At 42.3% G+C, this 20,717-nt stretch overlaps 1 protein-coding gene across 3 annotated transcripts in view; it reads right to left on the bottom strand.

Annotated features, from left to right (window-relative positions):
* The window catches only part of CLCN4 (chloride voltage-gated channel 4), a 45,925-nt gene that overhangs the window by 23,449 nt on the left and 1,759 nt on the right, over positions 1-20,717 (bottom strand). For 2 of the 3 annotated variants that reach the window (XM_051630254.1, XM_051630267.1), the window contains exons 2-4: positions 7,114-7,265; positions 6,675-6,774; positions 1,961-2,148 (exon numbers count right to left, since the gene is read on the bottom strand). In XM_051630254.1, the coding sequence (XP_051486214.1) occupies positions 1,961-2,148; positions 6,675-6,774; positions 7,114-7,265 (440 nt within the window). Of the gene's footprint in view, positions 1-1,960; positions 2,149-6,674; positions 6,775-7,113; positions 7,266-19,596; positions 19,677-20,717 lie in introns of those variants that run through there. The other variant, XM_051630260.1, reaches the window with a different exon arrangement.

Here is a 20,717-nt window from a genome sequence, read left to right on the forward strand (position 1 = left end):
ATTTACAATAACCATTGGGTTGTGGCAGCCAGAAACACACAGATCTTAGAGGCCCATGTGTTTTGAGAATGGGCCAAAACTAAGCCTAGATTAACTTTTATTTTCTTTCCTTCTTTTTTTTTCTTTTGTACTTTTTTTTCCCATTATCAGAGTATACTAGAGGGTGAAAAACTCCATTTGAATACAAAGTGAGTAAAGTTTCACACTGCCCACCTAGCTGATACCTTTCTTATCAGCCCCAGCATCCAAGAGTTGTGACTACTGATTTCGAGTAGCAGGTGAAAGCAATACATTTTCTCAAGCATATGCTCTGCTCATGTATCCCAGCCTTTCAGTGTAACACAATGTCAAACACATGCAGAGGCTTTCCAAATCCCATAACATTTGTAACATTCTCCTCTTTATTCCCTTCCCACATTTTTTTGTTTTCTTAAATTACAACATCATCTCCAGGCCTGCAACTTTACACCAGTGTAAGATTTCTTCACTGTTACAAAGACACAGCCACCCAAACCATCTGTTGATGAACCCAGCAAACCTCTGGCAAAGGGAAGCTTGACACTGTGGACTGGCAACTGTGCAGAGAGATTCCTGCCTGTGATCAAATGGTGGGAATATTCAGGAACAGCGAGCACCCTACTACTTTCACTATGGTTGATTAGAACTATGGAAAACTGGGCCATACATATTCACAGGTGCTCTCATCTAGTACTACTTGTGCTGTAAACGTAAAGCAGGACTGAAGGGAACATGAATGCCAAACTTGATGGTGCCCTCCAACACTTTCTGCAGGACCAAACCACCTCTAGACTCAAGGAAGATCCGAGACAATCTCTCCGGGTCACCCATTTTTTAATTGTCTGACTGGAGATGATTTCTCTCATAGAAATACATTTTTTTTTCCTCTCCTATTACTGATCAATCTGCATTACCAGATTTTAAGCCAGTTCTCTTCAAAGCTACATTCATCCCACCTCCATGTCATATTAAATTTTTGTCATAGTCAAGTCACCTGTAGAAATGAAGGGGGTATTCAAGAAAATAATTCTGCTCAAAAATCTGGTTTGTGAATAGATCAGTATTATTCAACTCATTGAATAACTTAGGTTGAAAATAAAAATGCATTTTCATGTTTTTTTATGAAGTATCATCTGCTAAAAGGATTATAGAAAGTCTTCTTCTAATGTCTTCAAAACAAAACTTTCACTAGTTTGCTTTGAAACAATATTCTTTGTATTTAAAGTACTATAATTTTTATTATTATTATTATAGAAAAAAAGGTTCTAAAAATGCAAGTTTCTTGTCAGTCCAGGTCAGCTTTTTCTCTGCCTGCTCTCTCCCCCAGCACAGTCTTCACTTTGGCCATCTCCCACGCAGCCCATTATTTCCCCAGCTTTCAGCATGAGCTAAGTATCTTGATATCTGATAGAGAAACTGGTTGCAAGGGCATAACAAGCAGTACTTAGGCAGTTCCCACTACTACTCACAGCATTTGAATACATAAAAAACATCTGCAATCCCAACAATTTCCTATAGAATGTATTTGTCGGGGATCATCTTTTTTGTCCCATAAAATTGTGTTTAAAAGAAAAATAATTAAAAGGGAAAAAAAAAAAGAAAAAAAAAAGAAAAAAAAAAAAGAAAAAAAAGGGATAAGAGCCCAGGTCCCCTGGTGATTATGTTATGAGTGTTATTAAACTCTTTTTTTAATACTGGCACAAAGACAGAGCAATCTTGCAGTTTTCCAATTTCCGTAACACACGACACTGAAACAATGGGACCATTCCCAAGTTAAGCAGATATTGCTTGTGGAAATGCCTTTGTTTGTTTGTTTGTTTTTGCAAGGCTCTCAGTTCATTACTTTCTCTTTCAGAGGAACTCTCTGGAGGGAACATCAGCAAGGATGAAAAAGGGCATTCCCTGGCCTGCTGTGACCCCAACCTCATCAGGTCTCCCATACCTCAGACTGGCTTACAAGAAGTTCAGACCATTTCTGCCACTGGGGACATTTGTCCCTGTCATCAAATGTAGTTTCGTTAGACGTCCAGCAGCACTGCTCGTGGCTGTACCAGAAGGCAGACAGGCAGACACCTTCCTTCAGGTCTGTCATCCAGTCCACAGCCAAATCTATCACGCCAGCTAACGTGCCTGGGAAAAGAAATGCGGGAAAAGAAACAATACATCTAATTACAATAACAGCAAAAATACATTATTTGGGGAAGCAGCTGCAACGTAAGCACAAATATACCAGACAACTGAAGGTAATAAGGAGTTTGCAAAGAAACAACCACACCAGCTTTTTGTCTGACCTTCAGTGCTCTCTCATAAGCTTTTACTTTAAATATTATCATTTTCATACTGATCCTGCAGCCTGTCCCAGGCAGGTGCACCGTTTGACAGGGATAAGCAGGGCTTCATGCAGGGTCTCTACACACATACTAAGTTGCAGGCCTCAACCCACACTGTGTATTTCAGGGGTAGGGGAGTAGAAGGATATGTATGTTTTCCTGTAGCTTTAATGGTCCCACCACAGCAACCTTTTGGAAGGATGATTTCAGTACAGAATCAATACGGATGCCAAATTCTGAGTTAGGAACTTAGCGGAATCGGGCTCTTGGTGTGTACATTCATTAACAATCCAAACATGCAGAATCAAATGATCCTTCGAATCTTCTCATTACCAAACTAATCCTTATTCCAGTTTTTCCCCAGTAATTACACGGAGCTACAGTGACACCCGGTGGCCACCGGACACAGACACGGGTAAAACTCATGTGACCTGACACACAAAAAAAGAAAATCCTGCTTTCCTAGGGCGTTTGCACATCAATGATAGTAACCTGCCGCAGCAGCAGCGCCCTCAGAGCAGGTGTGTTCTCATGAACGCAACAGCAGCAGGAACGGAGGGGCTGGGAACAGCCAGAACACAGAAGGGCAGACCTGCCTTCAGTCCCTCTGTCCGTAGTTTCCAGAGAGCATTAAATCACCGGCTAGCAGAAAAGTCATTGAGTGTTTTCCATCTCCTCTCACATACAATGGAAAGTCGAAGTCAACTACATTTTTACTAGAAATAATGAATACAATTTCAGGAAACTGGTGATGAATTTAACAGAATTCATCAGTGCATTTCAGTAGGACTAAAACACTGAAAAAAAGTTTGGGAAAATGCAAAATGATCTGGTTTTATGTTTCTAAAACTTCTAGCTTTGTAGCTGGTGCTAAGAATGCAATTACATGAAGCAGGGGTGGGGCTGCTCCCCTTTTCCCTAGCAGTTGGGGCACGTAAGTAGATTCAAGATCCAGTTTATTTGACCTGGAACTAAAGTTTTCTGCTTTTCATTTCTGTGAAAGTGGGGGAAAAAAAAAACAAAAACAAACACACAAAAAAACCCCAAAACAAACAACAACAAACCAACCAAACAAAAAAAAAGCCACCACCAATACCATTCACATATGATTCAGGCATCTGAAATCTGTTTTTTATTCAACAGAAGGGAAAAACCCCACAAGTGTTCCAAAAGCCTTACATGTAAGTCTGTCTTCTTACTCCCTGAAGGACAATTGTCACCACACTGCCAAGCAGTGTGACTCAGGTAGCTATGAAGAATTTTTGTTGTATTGGAATAATCTGAAGAACTATACAGATACACTAGACAAGATCACACACACAAAAAATAAAAAAGGGGGGGGGAGGGAGTGATGATGTCTGTACCAATTGTTTTCTTTCACAAAGACCTTGGCTTTCTCTTGCTTAATCTTTTCCATTTTCCAAAGTTTCTACGGAAAAATGAACCATATTCTTAGCTAATGATAAATCACTGCATTGTTACTAAGGTCAGCACGTGTAGCTCACTGAGTTTTGCAGTAAACTCTGAATTCTCCTCCAATTATCTGAGAGTTTATAGTTTCATTTAGGAAAGACCACAAAGACTCCTCGGTCCTTGGCCATAAGCACCAGGTGCTGTGCCTCCTGCATCTCTTGATTGACCTTTATCATCCCCTGCAATTACCTCAATCTTCAAAGCTCAAGTCACACACCAGGGCTAGAATTGTTCTAAGTTCTGAATCTATGCAACTTTAAGTGAAATTAATGGAAGTTGCAGAGTGTTCAACATTTCAGAAAGTCAAACTATTAGTGCCATGTGCTTACCAAAGCTGTCTAGACATGTCACTGCATCTCTGCAATACGGCATGTTTACTTCTCTACTTCTCCATCAAGCAAACTAAACTTGTTCCCCCTTCTATGTAACACCCTGCCCAGAATGAAAAATAATTAAATACTACAAAGCCTGGAAAAGCTGAACTTCATTTTAAATATTAGCCTTTTATCTGTCTCATTTTCCTTTGATTTATGATAGCAAATAATAATCTTTTACAAGGCCTCCTTTACAAGGAGAATGCTAAAAATTTGCTTTGAAAACGTATTTTTCCTGATGCACCTGTGTTAGAAAACCACATCACTTAAGTGGCACAGCAGTTTTTTTTGCACATCTCACTCCAGTACCAGAGCATTTTAGCATCACTATGGTAGTACTTTTTCTCACATAGCTTTAGAAAACACAGACTCTTTAGCTGATCTATAAATATCATAGTTGGGATAGAGCTAATTTTCTTCTTAGAAGCTAGAGGAGCGTTGTGGTTTGAATTTAGTATGGGATTTGGTATGAGGAGAATGTTAAAAATACACTGATTTTTTTTTGGTTGTTGCTAAGAAAGCAAGGACTTTTCAACTTCTCATGCTTTGCTAGAGTGCAGGTGCACAAGGAGCTGGGAGGGGACACAGCTGGGACAGCTGACCCCAGCTGTCCAAAGGGATACCCCATATCAGATGATGTCATGCTCAGCATATAAAGCTGGGAGAAGAAGGAAGGGGGGATACTAAGAGTAATGGTTTTGTTTTCCCAAGTCACTGTTACACATGATAGAGCCTAGCTTTCCTGGAGATGGCTGAACACCTGCCTGCCCATGGGAAGTAGTGAAGGAATTCCTTGGTTTGCTTTGCTTGTGTGCATGGCTTTTGCTTTACCTGTTAAACTGTCTTTATCTCAAGCAAAGAGTTTTCTCTCTTGTAGCCTTCTGCTTCTTTTCCCCATCCCACCGGGCAGGAGTGAGCAAGCAGCTGTGTGAAGCTTAGTTGCCAGCTGGGTTAAACCTCAAGAGTTGGGAGTAGTAATGGTTAGGTTGAAGGATGGCCACTGGTCATCAGGCAGGAAGAGCAAAGTAAAAACTCAGAATTCCTTAAAAATTAGTGCCTAAAAATTTGGCTTTCACACTAAAATGTTTAGGCTCATTTCCTCATAAATTGCTTTGTATTACTTCATAAAGTGTGCAAATTTTCTGACTGAGACAGGCCCAGAAAGTGCTCGGTACCTTTTTCTGAAGCATCATGTGAGCAGTTCTCACCTGATCTCCATACTAAACACATTCATGGGGGTTTCTGCTCCTTCTTCCTTACCAAAATGAGCACATTCTGGCTCCCAAGACCTCATTTCCAGACAACCCTTAGTGTCCTTCCATGAGGTTTCACTGCAAACTGGAACTGAAACAAACCTGGGATACTTCTACTCAAATGGGAGTGTGTGAGCGTATACCACACTCTCTGTATGAGGGAGGGTTTTATGGACTAGCTTGTGGGAAGTCACTAGAGCCCTCAAGGACTTGCTCTAACTTCATTTGCAAAAGAATTCTTCATCCCACATAAGGCCACCTCTGGCTTTCAGGCAGGGTTTGGCAGCTCTGGTAGTACACAGTTTACCAGACTCCCTTCCCATCCCACCATCCCATCAAAGCTTTTGTGGAAACAAGTGTATCTTTACAAAAGAATATAAATCACAAAAAATGTCACTTTGGCAACATTATCTCAGGAGCCTCCCAAGTATTTCTGAGGGTGCTGAACATCTCTAATAAATGCATCGACTTGACAGTGGGTAAGCAGAAAATTCACACTGCTCGGAAGCTGTAAAACTTTACATCATGCACACATGCACAAGAGCACCCTGACATCACTGAAAAAGCATAAAAAATGGCAGCTGTTTCAATATGGTAAGAGAAATGCAGCTTTTCAAGTTGGAGGATGTGCTAAACTGAGAAGATAGGAGCAGTTCAGGAATTTCATTAATTTGCCATCTGAATTTGAGCAGGCTGTAAAATATGTAACGTGTGTCTGGCATGGAAGCAGATCTGAAACTGAGTCTGAAACTGTATTTTCACTTCCTGTGTGTATAAAGAAGATAACCCAGTGGATACAGCAGTTTACAAAGCTCTCCTCTGAGTGTCCACAACTAACATTTTTCCTACATCATAATACCTACTTGCAGAATTAAAGTAAATGAAAAACAAGAAATGAAAATCCTACCAATAAAATTGACTTCTGTGAATCAAATATTCAAGAAAGTCAAAGTAGTCCATGGATTGTGAAGTGCTCAGACATGTATTTCAAAAGCAATAGAAAGATCCCTCTGCTGGTGAATATAATTTTTTCTAGGTCAGCACTCAGCAGGAGACTCTGCAAGTAGGTATTTTTATCAAGGATTTTAACTGCCTGAATGCATAGCTGTCTTTTCAGCTTGAAACATCAGTGGAGAGACAATGAAGTAAATAGAGAAGCAGATGGCACTTGAGCAAACTTGGGTGAGATGGTTTCGGGCATAACAGGAACACTAATACATACATACCTGCCAGGAGTCCTATGAGAAGCATTACAACCCATCCTGACCAGGCATCCAGCAAACTCTTGATGAACTCCCATATGGATTCCTTACTTTTGCTTGTAATCTGAAATTAAACATATCTATAGACATGTTGCCAATTCAGGTTGACTAAATTTTAGTGTATAATACTTAAACCAAAAAAGATTTAAGCTCCTAGAAGGTGTACACAATTTCTCTACTCCCCCTCGTCTCCATTATTGTTTAGAGATGCTCTACTGATTAAGTTACTGCAAGCCCTTTCATACTCACAAACTGAAGACATACCACCTCCATATTTTTTTAAGTCCTCCTCAAGTCATACAGCAAGGTAGGAAGCAGTAACTTTGGAAAGCTGCTTGGTTTTCCCACCACAAGGTTGGCTGTAACCCACAGAGTGCAGTGCATGGAAACCAGACACCACTACCTTTCTATGGCGGTCAGTGTCGCGTGATTTCTCCCGCAGCCAGTCAATGGTGTGGAAATCTTCATAAGTCCCAACATCAGGGAAAGGCTCATCCAGAAAATCCATCAGGTTGCCAGAACCATTCATATCTCCTGCATTGACCATATTAGGGTCTGTATGTAGAGGAAGAACATGTACATCAATACATTCGTGCAGCTTTGCCAGAGATTTCAGAATCAAGTTTTCCAAAATACACCCACAAACCACAGTCAAGAGAACACGAGTCAGCAGTCCTGGTGGGCACTTACTGAAATGTATGCATTGCCACTAGAAAAAGTATTTTGCTGAAGACTCCTTCAACAGCTCAACAAATGCTAAAAAGCACACACAAAAAGCATGGTGTCGAAGTGCAGAAATACCAGTTTTCCTGAAAACAGAGCCCCAAAACCTGGGATATTTCTGGACTACTTCTGCAATGATACATCCTGGTCACATGTCAGAAGAAGTTCCCTGCCTGCAGGAAGATCATTGAGTAGGCAAGGTCACCAGCTCTGAAAACAAATGATAATGTATGAGAATTTATTATTTATCATAAACCACAGATTTTACGTGTCACCATTAGTCATAACCCTGCAATGTTGTCTGGTTTTGCATGTTCAGGGCTCCCTGCATTGATCTGCTTTCCTTCCACTGCTCAGAGGCAAAGCTCAGTATCACAATATGTCTACTTTACATCAGGTCTAGAAATGCAGCATCTTCTGCAAGTTTGTTTCCCAAGGGCTTGGAGTGGAACTATTCTTAGGAGAACCTGAGGAGATACCTTCTGTCCCACGGCAAACTCTGCAAATTTGCTTTTAAGAAAGCAGGCGGAGAAACAGTTGCCATACATCCTGCTAGAGCAGAAGAGGAAATACAAAGGTACCTATCCCCAAATTATAACAAGCAGAGGCAGCAAATTACCAGAGGCATTTGTTAACTAAAATGGAGATCAAAGTAGGCTGTGAAATAACATGCCACCTAGACTGTGGTGCAAGGGCTAAGTGGACAATTTCAGCCCTGAAATTTTTGGAGACATGCTCTCTGGGTTTATATACTACAGATATAAAAGCAGAGAAACAACCCTGCCCATTGCTGTACCACTGTACCACGTTCACACAATCTACATAAGCAAAGCCCGAAGAAGTTAACTCAATCACCGTAACTCTCTTTCCCACAGAGAGCTCAGCAACATCTGGGGAGGTGCAAAACTAACTGTTATCTCCTTTAAAGGTCAGGTCACAAAGTACTCACAAATATGACAATCTCCTGGAATGGCTGACATTATTCCCATTGAAAGGAGCCTTTAGTAGCATGAGAATTCATTAAATGAAACACTTTAGGCACACAGGGTTGGATTTACCCAACTTAAATCTTCAGCCATCTGAAAGTTTGGTGTCTGGACTTTAAGAACCACCTAGGCTGCCTCTAGGCAGAAAGCTGTGTGTGAGGGTCTGTGGCAGGAGAGTGCTCTCTCCTTTAAGGGCATCTGATCAAGGACCTCTTCCAATGCAGCAAGGGATAACGAGAAAAGGGGGAAGCATAGAACAAGAGCATACAAGGACACTAGCAAATGACAAGGAAAGGGGTGATGGAACCAGACCTGGTCAGTCACACTCACTGGTGAGGGCATGTGGGAGTGTAAGAACATCTATTTCAGCAAGGTTGCCTGACTGGGGAGCTTGTTAATTGGGAAACTATGATAAAAAGTGGAAAACCAGAAACAAAATACACAGAGGCACAGACCTGACAAAGCAAACACGGAGATAATGTCAAGAAGCAAGCCTCACCACTCACACTAATTGAAGGGCTATTAATTGTGTGTGTATACCTCTGGGATATGTGCTCAGCTTCACAACTGGTTAAGCCTGCTGAGGGTGAAGCAGCAGCCCCATCCCTCAAGGGTCCCCAAGCTGGGCTTCAGCAGCTGGGCAAGAGGGTCCTGGGCTTGGGCATCTGGAGGATGTGGCCATGCACTTCTACATCACTTAACAAAGTGTTGCTCTAAAGACTGATTAATCCAGCCATCCTAAAATAGGTGCCTGGAAAACTGGGTCTTCCAGAGAGTACCTAAGATTTGTAAACTGAAACGGTAAACTTAAAAGAACAGCTAACACAGGGTTACAAAGAAGGGTTAAAAAAAGAAAAAGAAAAAAAAAAAAAGAAGAAGAAAAAGAAAAAAAGAGAAGAGAAGAGAAGAGAAGAGAAGAGAAGAGAAGAGAAGAGAAGAGAAGAGAAGAGAAGAGAAGAGAAGAGAAGAGAAGAGAAACAATGGAGAGAGAGACAGACTTCAGGGGTTTTACAGAACTGACCCTGCAGTGCCTGTAGCTCCGCAACAGGTACAAGATGACTTTTGCAGGTCACTGATGAGGCCAGCATGGTACTAACAACCGCTACCACTTCCCTCCATCATGTGTGGAAATGGGGATTTCATTAATATGGCATTTGGATCTTTCAATCTGTGAGGAAATCTCCCAATTCTGTAATTGGAGAAGGCAAAAATGCAGCAGATAAGCTTTTAATCAACTGTCCATACACCCTGCTGCTCTGCTCGGTCCCCTTTATTTACTGCCTTTTCTATCCTCTCTCTCTCTCCATTTTCAGCTGTTTTACTTTAATCCTCTCCATTTAATGTTTTTCCCTAGTGGTGACTTTAGGGATATAACAAGCATGAATACTCAGCTTTGTCAGTGTCTGCTCTTTGCACTCCACTGTGTAGAACTTTTCGGATGGCACAAACAATGCACAAGCAGCTGAGAAAAGCATTATCTTACAGGCAATCAGCAGGTCACCATTATAATTCCATAGAAGCACTTTTAATTTAGGAAATCAAGTAATCTCCAAGCACTGTGGTCTGTTTGCCTGAAAGAGGATCAAGCAAGGGAATCACATCCCAGGGAAGGAAACCAAATGCAGAGCAGGTGTCCCACAAAGTACTGCTGTGCTCAAACAAGCTGCCACAGGACTGAAGCGATTTAAAAAGCAGCAGTTAAGAGGAGTAACAACTGGGAATAGCAGTACTTCGCCAAGCAGATGAGAGCATGCTCCTGCATTTGCTAAGGGAAACCAGAGTCTGAAGGTGGGATGCTGTGGCTGACACCAGGGAGCTGAAGTTGCAGGAGGACCTTGTAACAGTTCAGTGTCTTGTAAACCATGACCGAAGACTGGAATGGGAAGCTGAATTGAGGTGAAAGGATTAGACCATGCTATTATTTTGTAACACTGTGATATTTTGCAGATGATTTATATCTACTTGCCACACAATGAAGGACCTGTAAAGAACAAGCAGTTCAGACTGCTTGCCTGCATGAGGCAGCCTGCCCTGCTACATAAAGAAACTTCTGCGAACTCTTGTGCTGAAAGCGTTGGCAAGTTTTCCTTAATACTACAGGAAAACTACCAAACATGCTAGTTATATCACATAAAAAATAGCTTTTTAAGTGTGTTGTCAATGCCCAGCACATGACAGCATTGTGATGGATAATACCAGGCTAGACCACAACTATGTAAGACAATTACAGTTGCCTGAATCCACCCCAAAAATACGTGCTACACAACACGTCCAGGGAGAGAAAAATGTGCCACAAACCACAGGGCCATGGAAGACTAGGAAAACAAACTAACTGTGAACTCTAGGTAGCGTACCAGTACCTGGGAATTGCAGCTAGCTGGATGATTATCAGCCCTAAAGTTCACTTCAGGTACTATGCTTTTGAAAGCAGAGATGTGATACCAGATTATGTAAAACCCAATTTTAGTAAATGAAACCAGGCTACAGCACTTTTGATCTAACTACTACAGAGTTCCCATCTAAAGTCCTAGCACTAAGCACCAGAAGTATCACTTTCTTTCTCTTTATTTTGCATGTATTTATCTCATCTTACTTTGGCATCTGAAATAATCTCCACAGTTTATTTCAGGATGAGCTAACTTGCCTTCTGCTTGCAGACATGCTTCCATTTCTGCCAGCAGAACTGGAACTTCACACAAATAACTCAATTATAGCTATTTTAATTTAATACACATAGATTAGGGGCAAATTAATCTTATCCAAACATTTCTAGCCAGGTGCACAGCAGTGATCCACTCTTATGATGACAAAAATATGAGCATTCATGGTGCACATTGTCTCAACTAGCATAAGAAATCAGCACTAGACTCTGGATGCTAAAATCTAGACTCCTTTCATAGCTGATGAGGGGAAGTAAACACTATGTAGATGTAATTTATCTGATGCATTTTAGATATTTACATTAGAAGGAGACAAACTGTTTCCCAGAAGTGCTGATTTCTGTTTACTGATTACAGAGATATCAGAGGTAGACATCCATGTCTCATCAAAAGAATCCAATGCTACTGATCAAAAGAAAACATTGCAACCCCATTACATGCAGAATAAGTAAAAAAAATGCAACTCATTGCCAATCCTAACACCTGAGCATCTAAGAGATTAAGATACTCTGACAGAGATTATATACATTGAGAGGTGTTGAACCTTGCTGAGTAATTGCTTGACATATGTATTTTGTCTGTTTGTTGTTCTATATATTAGACATCCTTGCTGTCCCTTCCACTACTTTTCCAGATGCTGATGCAACATAATTTGTGCAAGAGAAAACATTTCCTGCTTAGTCCCCTATTTTTATCCTAATAATTCCTGGTATTCCACCAGCTTTTCCCAGGGCAGATATCCAATGTTTTCACGGAGCAGTCTGCTATGACTCCAGGCTATCCTTCGTAAGAGGCAGTGGCCAGTTTGGACCCCATCCCTCTGTGGTCTCCTAGAGACATTTTCCCCATTGCTCTGCCTTTATCAACTTTGAACTACGTCTGCCATTTTATTCCCTGCAATAGAGTAGAGAGCCTTCTTCAGCAAGCTCTCACTTTTACTGAGTAGCTAATTATATCTACAATTTAACATTTTTGTTAAAACTCTACTTTGATAATTGTAAACAGGTTTTTGCTAAAATCAAAATGAAGAAACAAAGAAATCTGACTGAAATACATTATCTTCTGAACTCAGAGGGTTCTGCTTAGGAGATTTCCCTAGATTTAGACCTATGGCAGACTACTGTGGTCCTGAGGATAGAGAAAGGTCCTGGCAGGGATCAGTTCACAAATTGAGAGATATCACAGTGCTAGGCTGACAATTACGCCTCTTCATAGAGGCTCTTCTGGCTGCCACGTAACCCCAGATACCTTCCAGAAAGCATGGGCCAGGTCAACCTGATGTTCAGTCCCAGCTAGCCATGCATGGTGCACCATATTCTGAAGCCAAAAAGAGGTATTGCCCTACACATGCTGGAGGTGCAGCATGAGATCAGCTGGAGGTAAGAGTCAAAAGCGTAAGATTAGCCTGTGAGGCCTGCAGGAAACCAGATAGTTTTTAAAGTATGCAATCACTGAAGTCACCTATGTAGAAAAAAAACAACAAAACAACAAAACAAAACAACAAGAAAAGATTAATGCAAACAATATACAGAAGCCAGGGTGAACACAGTGAGTTGCCTAATGGCCTGGGACACTCTAACAAGCACAGCAGGCACTGCTTGGACTGCAGGTCTCTCCTACTACATTTACTCACTTCTTGTTATTTTTTTAAGAACCAAAAAGGTAGTAGTATTCTCCTATTTTTCTCATCGTAGGCTTGGGACCAGCTGTATGATACACTGCAGCTTGGAGCTCAGTTTTATAGAAGAGTGATAAATTACATTTTCAGTGGAAATGCTGGCAAGCTCTCAGCTTTATAGCACTGTTACAGCATGTGCAAATGTAAAAGCTACAGCTAGAAGAGGTCTGTTGGTGAGCTGACTTTCTAGGTATTACATTGACTGAGTGATCAGATCTGAAACTTATTTGACATGGCAAGCAGAGACCAAAACATCCCGTGGTTCAAAGAAGCTGTAAAGCATACTGATGGGAAACAACTAGCTGAACAGTCATCAAAGGAAAAGTCTTGGTCCTGGCCTATTGCCACTAGACATGCTAGTTCCATGCTACGTTCTCCTCATCCTGTTTTCTGTTTTAATTGGACACACTGCGCTGAGGCAGGCAGAATGTTTTTCAATGCAATTCCAACAAGTTTCAAGTTACTTTCAACAGATCACAGTTACTGAATTACTTCAACACTTCAAATATTTCTAGCAGATGAACATTCACCTACACACTTTCATCTTTATGCTGTTTTCCTTAAAGACAGTAGTGAGGGAGTTGCTATGTGAAACACAACAGTATGCAGGCAGCAAAATATACCTCTCTTCAGTGGCTCCTCTGCTATAGCATTAGGAAGAAGTGAACCTGGCAAGAGATTGGGGGAATTAAGCAAAAACCTGATGGCCTGCTGCCAGTTCCTCAATTTGCATTTGTTTGGAGTAACTTTCCAGGGTGTCCAAAGCATCATCTGTTGTCTCTTTTAGAAATGTGGCAGGAGTTAGCTGACACACAACAGCAGAATTCAGTGTGTCTCAGGGCTTCTCTGTGCCCTGGCACCAATACACATACAATGGTATGTCGGGGAAGATCCTACTCCAGACACAATGCTTTGGAAGTAATTCAAGGTCATTTCAACTGTGGGTCCATCAGAGAAGAGCCTGCCACTGATCTGAATGGTTGGTCAGAATATCTGTGCTCACGTGGCATGACGTGGCAGCAGGTACTGCACAAATTAAGGAGCATGGGGGCTGCGAAAATCCCTGGGGTTTATTTGCCATAGTACCCAATAATGAACAATGCCATCTTACTGGTTAACTAACTGGTGAGCATCACAAGACCCCTTTGTGCTGTCGGACGATTTGCTGCTCCATGTGCCCCTCACACTTGTCTTGACCATTCCTACTACTGTAGTCTCAGAACAGCCAAGCATGGTGCCCCAGCCTCATGGCCAGTAACTGCTCAACGTGATCTGCTGAGCAAAGACACCTCGTCTAGAGAGCTGAGTGTTCCTGCAGCATCCATCCACCCCCATCCCGAGGGATTTAGACCCAGATGCAGAGATAGACACAGGGCACTGTTCACCCAGGCCTTGACTCCAGGCAATCAGGAGGCCAGTGCTGCCTGCAGAGTGAGCTGAAAAAGTTGGTGTTCAGAAAGAGCCAGAGGCTGAGGGAGAAATGTTTCCAGAGCTGAGCATGGTTACATTACAGGTCTTCAGTACCAGCTGGCCAGAAAAAAGGGGCCTGAGAGTGAAGGAAGTCAGCAAGAGAGATGGTTAATGGGGTCACCTTGGAAGTGGTGAATGAAAAGTAATGGGAATTGATTAGAGGGCATCCTCAACTTTTGAGAAGGGGTCAGAGAAGGAGGTCTGTTTAGCCTGCAGCCAAGGGGGGTTTGATCTAATTCCCCTTCCAGCACCTGCCACATCTCATAGGAGAAAACAAACTAGAAATGGTGATGTGACATTCCACCCTACAGGATACAGGCTGCAGGTATATGGTTATGAAACACTCTTCTAAACAAGAAGTGAGATGGTTTTGGGTGATGGTCTCTAAAGGAAGATGTCTTCAGCAAAAGCAAGCAGGCTCAATCACTGGCCAGTTAAACAGGTGGTTTTCTGCAGGTTGGAAAACATCCATGAGCCATTTAAAACTATTCACCTTAGAAGCTTCTGGCTGAACAAACCAATTGATTTATTAACCTGATTTCTTGACCTTCTATCTTAATGACAATGTTTTTTTAAAAAAAAAAAAAAGTTTAAATGGCCTTGGATCACAGCAAGGTTCAGACTCAGAAAAACAAGAAAATTCTGAACCCAGTTACAGGCCTTCTTTGAAAGTATAATATGTCACATTAAAAAAAAAAATAGTTAAACTGGGAAAATACAGAGGGGATATTAAAACTGGTAAAGGCCTTCCTTAAAATTCAAGGAGTAATAATGCAGCCCCCGTATACACATAAATAGCACCGCAGACCCTCAGTCTCCCCCCACACAAGCACAGGCAGGCTGCAGTGTCTGAAACATTACTGTAAAATAGTGCAGCACTTTCCTGCATGCCCCCCCCCGACATATAAAGGAGGTTCCTGCTACGATAGTGTGGGCAAGCTCACATCTTTGATGTGCAGCTTTACCCTGAGTAACCTCTATGGAAAAAATTATTAAGCCACAGCAGAACTTAGAAAACACAGGGCAGCAGATCACAGGGGAGAGGGCCTGGGAGAGAAGGGGAAGGTGGGAGGGAACATTTGGGATAAATGGTCGAAAATTGAGGCACAAAAGGCTCCTCCAGACCAAACCACAGCCTCCAACTGCCCTTTCTCAACCACCACACATGCTCATGAGGCGAGTGTAGGGATAACAGGGCTGGCTAAGAGTGCACATAAAGGGAGACATAGGGCAGGGGCACTGTATGTACCAGCACACCCAGGAGCTGACAACCAACTGTGAGGGCAATGGCCTGACTCCCTCTTCTCCTTTTCTCCTCCTGGAAAGCACCTGGAACACCATGCTTCCCTTCCCCCAAAGAGTAAACCTCACCCCTGCCTCCTGCTCCTTGTTTCTTCCTGGGACAACTCTCCCCTTAGAAAGCAATTATTTTTGGTATGAAATATCATGTTTCTGGTCTCTGTTTGAGGTTTCTTGGAAAGTCTGAGCAAAATTAGTTCAGCTGCTGTTATGTCAGAAAGGGAAAGGGAAAAAAACATCCCAACTCTTTTTCTGCTAGCTCCAAGTGGAATTTTTTGCGCTCATATAACTCAAAATCGGCTCCATGTAAAAAAAAGCTAAATTCAGATCTCCGTTTCCAGTGAGTCTTAAAGGTCCCTCCAATAAATGTAGTTGTTAGTGTAGATGCTGAGGCTATGAAAAAAAGCAGGAGGGAAGCAATGCTGGAACATACACCTGCCTTTTTCAAACTGAGCTGAAACATTAAAGGATGCCCCTCTGCTAACTAACAGCCCATCAGCTTGGGCAGACGAGCCCTGTGGACCTGCAGCAATCCCACACACCCTTGCTCCTTGAAGGGAACAAGATTGATTAGATAAAATAATTTACAAAGTCTTCAGCATCTAGGGTAAGAAACTAAACTTCAGAAGACAGGACAGAATGTGTGGCAGCATATCCAGTTTCTTTTCTTGACTTGCCCCTAGTCTCCATCCTCACAAAAAAGGTGGGAAATTCCCCTCTTGGAGCAGCTGTTTTTTGCTGCCACAGAGCTTGAACCAGGGCTGAGGGGTCAGGGTGCTGTACCGTTTTCCTTCTCATGCCACACACAGCCAGCCAACCTTTGCAGCACCAGGTTGGTGTCACCATTGCTGCTCTTTGTCTCCTCACTTAGTAAATGATAAGATTAAGGAGGGGGGGGAATGGTTCCTGGGCTGCAAAAAAGGCAAATCCATTCAGAGAGAACAGAGTTGCACTGTGAGAAGGGAAATATCCTGGTATATAGTTACTCCTAAAAAGCTCTCCCCTTTATGAGGTGTTCAATGGCTCTAAACCCACCTCTTGCTGAAAACCTTTTTAAGCCTTCAGGTTGAAATAAAGCTGATAAACCTGCAGTAGAAAAGCCACTAATCTGTTCTACCGTGTCACTTCTCATGATCTGAGCAGAGGCAGTGAATCATTTTCACACAGATGGAGGGTAGTGTTTTTCTGTTGGCAGGGTGCTGGTTTTCCATGCCACGTTGGATGCCAATGGGCTGTGCAGTTACAGACGAGTCATTTCACACTGTCGAGAGGAAGCTCCCCAACCTGCAAGATGGGGAAACCTTTTCCTTGGGGTGATATTTGAGAGCACCATGTTAAAAGTCTTATGGGAATACTAGTCTGTGGCAACCCTGCCAGAGTTTCTCTTTTGGCATTAATGATCATGTGTGATTTATTTTTTTTTTCATTCTGCTGGACTAGAGATTAAGAAATCTGAGAAAACTAGCTGAGAGAGTTTGGGCTGTTCAGCCTGGAGAAGAGAAAGCTCCAGGAAGACCTCATAGCAACCTTCCAGTATCTGAAGGGGCTTACAGAAAAGCCGAGGAGGGTTTTTTTTACAAGGGCATGAAGTGATAAGATGAGGGGTAATGGATTAAAACTTGAAGAGGGGGGATTTAGATTAGAAATTAGGAGGAAATTCTTCACAATGAGGGCGGTGGGACACTGGAACAGGTTGCTCAAGGATGCTGTGGATGCCCCATCCCAGGAAGTGTTCAAGGACAGACTGGATGGGGCTTGGAGCAACCTGATCTAGTGGGAGGTATGCCTTCCCACATAGGAGGGAACTAGATGATCTTTAAGATCCCTTCCAAACCAAACCATTCTGTGATTCAATGAAGACCCAGTACCTGGTGTGTACATATGCGCACACACACACGAATCAGACTCCTACTCTAGACCTGATTCCATTTCACTAAAAGGAAAAATACACACTCGCAGACACCCCATGGGCACATGCAAGCTGCAGCATGAGGCAACAGCAAACAGGAGAAGGACTGGTACATACAGGCACTACATCCCTGTTGGAGCGTCGTGCACTGAGCTCAGAGCAGGTCAGACCTGAGAGAGGCTCACGTGACACAGCACTGACCACCAAAACATACATGATGGTCCTGAACCATGGGTAAGGTGGGGGGTGGGAGCCTCCTTCTCCCTGCACAAGCACTAGGCTACAGTTATGATCCTGCTCACTCTTCCCTCCAGCTCAACAAACAACAGCTTCATAATGAAGCAGCTCCCAGACTGGGAAGGCTGTGGCGCTCCAGAGAGCCTGTTTGCTCTAGCCCGATGGGAAGGACCCAACACCAGAGCAAACACTCACCTCCAACACCATCCATTCTCCCTCCTTTAGCCCTTGTTTAAAAGCCACCAGCCACTACCTTTGAAAAGGTGCTACCTTGATGAGGCAGACCTCCACTGTGCAGGGGCTGAGCACCCATGAAGTCATACACTGGAGTCCAGGCACTGTGCTGTGCACTTTGTGTGGGCAAAAAGCCAAGCCACAGTGTTCCTGGTGAGCAGGAGCACAGCTCAAATCAAACCCAGAGCTGAAGAGAATTGACCCAGGCTTGACATCACAGGAATCAGGAGTATCCCCCTGCCACCTCACCCAGTGCCAGGTTTGAATTTCTATCACTTTTAAGGCTCAGTCTTGGAAAAAACCCAAGAGGTTCTGCTGGAGAAAAATAAAACTGAATTTTATTTTTCTTTTCAGTTTTGAAGAACCATTGTCCTTTCTTACTTTTGTAATTCATTATGTATTATTTTAGTTCCTCATCCTGACATTATTGCATACCTGATCACTGGAAACCAAGTTAATTTTCCACTAGGGCATGCAACCTCTGTCAGCACAGAAGATTCAAAATCTCCCCCAGGAGTGTGTAGGTGAGCACTCAGAGACCTGCCAAATTTTCAGATTTTTCCAATAGTGGGAAAAATTTATTTGAACAAAGAACAGGATTTTCAAGAATAAGAAAACTTCCTGCAGACTAGGAGGGAAAAGTCACCTGACTCTGCCTGATGAAGCTATGGCTGAGTCATCCTCCATTCTCTGGCAAAGGCACAGAATTATTTATCAGGATTCTTAAAAAAGGCCCCCCCCCAAAAAATTTTAAATTAATTTAGCTTCTTGAATTCTTAACATTTGTATTAGAACAATTTTTAAAAGTAATAAAACAGAAAAAAAACCTCTACATGTATTTAAAAAGCAATACAGAAAAAAAACTAGACAGAAGCGTCACCGTTTTTTCTCCACAAATATATGTCTTAATATATTTGTATAGAGGGCATAATTAAACACCCACATCAAGAAAAGAAAACAGACTCTGGACTTTGCGTGTATAAATAACCAACAGTCCAAGAAAGCACTTTAGTGTGAATTTTTCAGCCTTTTGATGATTGGCATTTTGTTTAAGAAGTAAAAATCTGCTTGTCATCTCGTATGTTCCTTCTGGAAAATAGTTTTTCGTGCTTACGTTGGACGACAAGCAGAACTACCTGACACTACAGCAAATTATGCAGGAGACCTGCCAGACTAGGTACTTTCAAACCACGTCAGCAAAAATTAACAATAAAGGCAAAGCCTCTTCCCCCAAATCCATCTACTAACCCCCTAAACAAGTTAATCCTCGTTCCTTTATATGTTTAGACACATCTGTCTGTACAACAACTTCCTTTAGGCAACCAGGAAAAAAACAAGCAGGGAATGCCAGCAAACAGTATTGCTGCTCTCTCTCTGCACAACTGGATGATGGTGGCTGCTCACGTAAATAAGGAATTCAGCTGACACCCAAAAGGATCCATAGCAAAACAGAGACAAAGGGCCTTCTTTTAGCTTCAAAGCTCCATCTGGCAGCATTTCTACTGGAGATGTCAGCCGGGGAGATCAGCACAGAGCCAGCAGGCAGCCTCTGCACCTGCAAACCCTCTGCTTGCAGAGAAACGGCACCGCTTCGTTTCCCAGCAGAAACTCTGCCGGGCGGAGCTGGAGCTCCAGCAGCACGAGAGCAACGGGAAAAATCAATTCTTTTTCAGAGAATTACGTTGCTTACCTGCAATGCAACATCATTTAGCCCAGTCCCAAAGATTTTAATAGCATCCTTTCTTGGTGGTATGGCTGCAGGAGCAGTGATGTCATGGGGAGGAAGCAGTAAGCATCATGTGACTGCATCCTCCCTCTATAGGATATCTGATAGGAGAGGGAGCCAGAGGGAGACGGACCGGCCTGTAATCCCACAGGATTAAACGGCAAAGCTTCTTTACCCTGCCCTACCTCTTCTGTCACCATTTAAACGTGTGCAGCTTCCCCCCTAGCCTGAGCTAATTGTTTTTTGAAGAGTTTATGGATTATTTTGTTTTGTGCAAGAGCAGCAACAATCACATTTGTAACAAGGAAAAAGCACAGTAAGTGCGCAGCGGGCAAACCCAGGAGTGAGTATTCCTGTCGACTCTGTAGCAACGCCCAGGTGACATATTTTCTTTCATCTCTATGAAATATGCAATCACAGCAACTTGGAAAGGAGACAAACCACAATTTCACCATCCCTTGCATTTTTCATTCTCCCAATGCTCCATTTCAAGTTTATCCAGATCGACTTTCCTCCATCTTCTCTGCCCTACCAAAGCTTTGCAAGCTTACCTCAAAGGCTTCATCTATTACCTTCACTTCTTTGTTCTTCCCCCATCCATCCAACCATCCATCACTCCACTTGTGGCCTTCTCCCTTTTCTTCAACGCAACTGCCACTGACTGAAACACCCCCTCCAATATACCAGCTTATTTTTCCTTTTCAACACTTCTGCTTAACTTTTACCATCAAATACTTTAAAACTGTAACATCCTAAAATACCTTTTTTTATTAAAAAAACGCCAACAACAACAAAAAACAATTATCCTTTCACATTTTGGTTAACTGTGTATTTAATCTCAGAATGATATTTCCAGGGATGTTGCGGTTTTTGATTGATTTTTGGTTTTTCTTTTTTTGCTTAAAAGAATATTATACTCTACAATGTATTTGAGTTCTACAGCAAAATAATAATTTCAAAAGTTCTGACTGTACAAAATTTGTACAAACCACTAGTGTCATGTTCTGCAAGGCAGAGGTTGCAACTTCTTTGTGAAGATGGTGTACTGAACATTGTACATCGTTGTACATGTCTGAACACGTGCA

Source organism: Apus apus, chromosome 1, assembly GCF_020740795.1.
Source record: "Apus apus isolate bApuApu2 chromosome 1, bApuApu2.pri.cur, whole genome shotgun sequence".
Lineage (NCBI taxonomy): Eukaryota > Metazoa > Chordata > Aves > Apodiformes > Apodidae > Apus > Apus apus.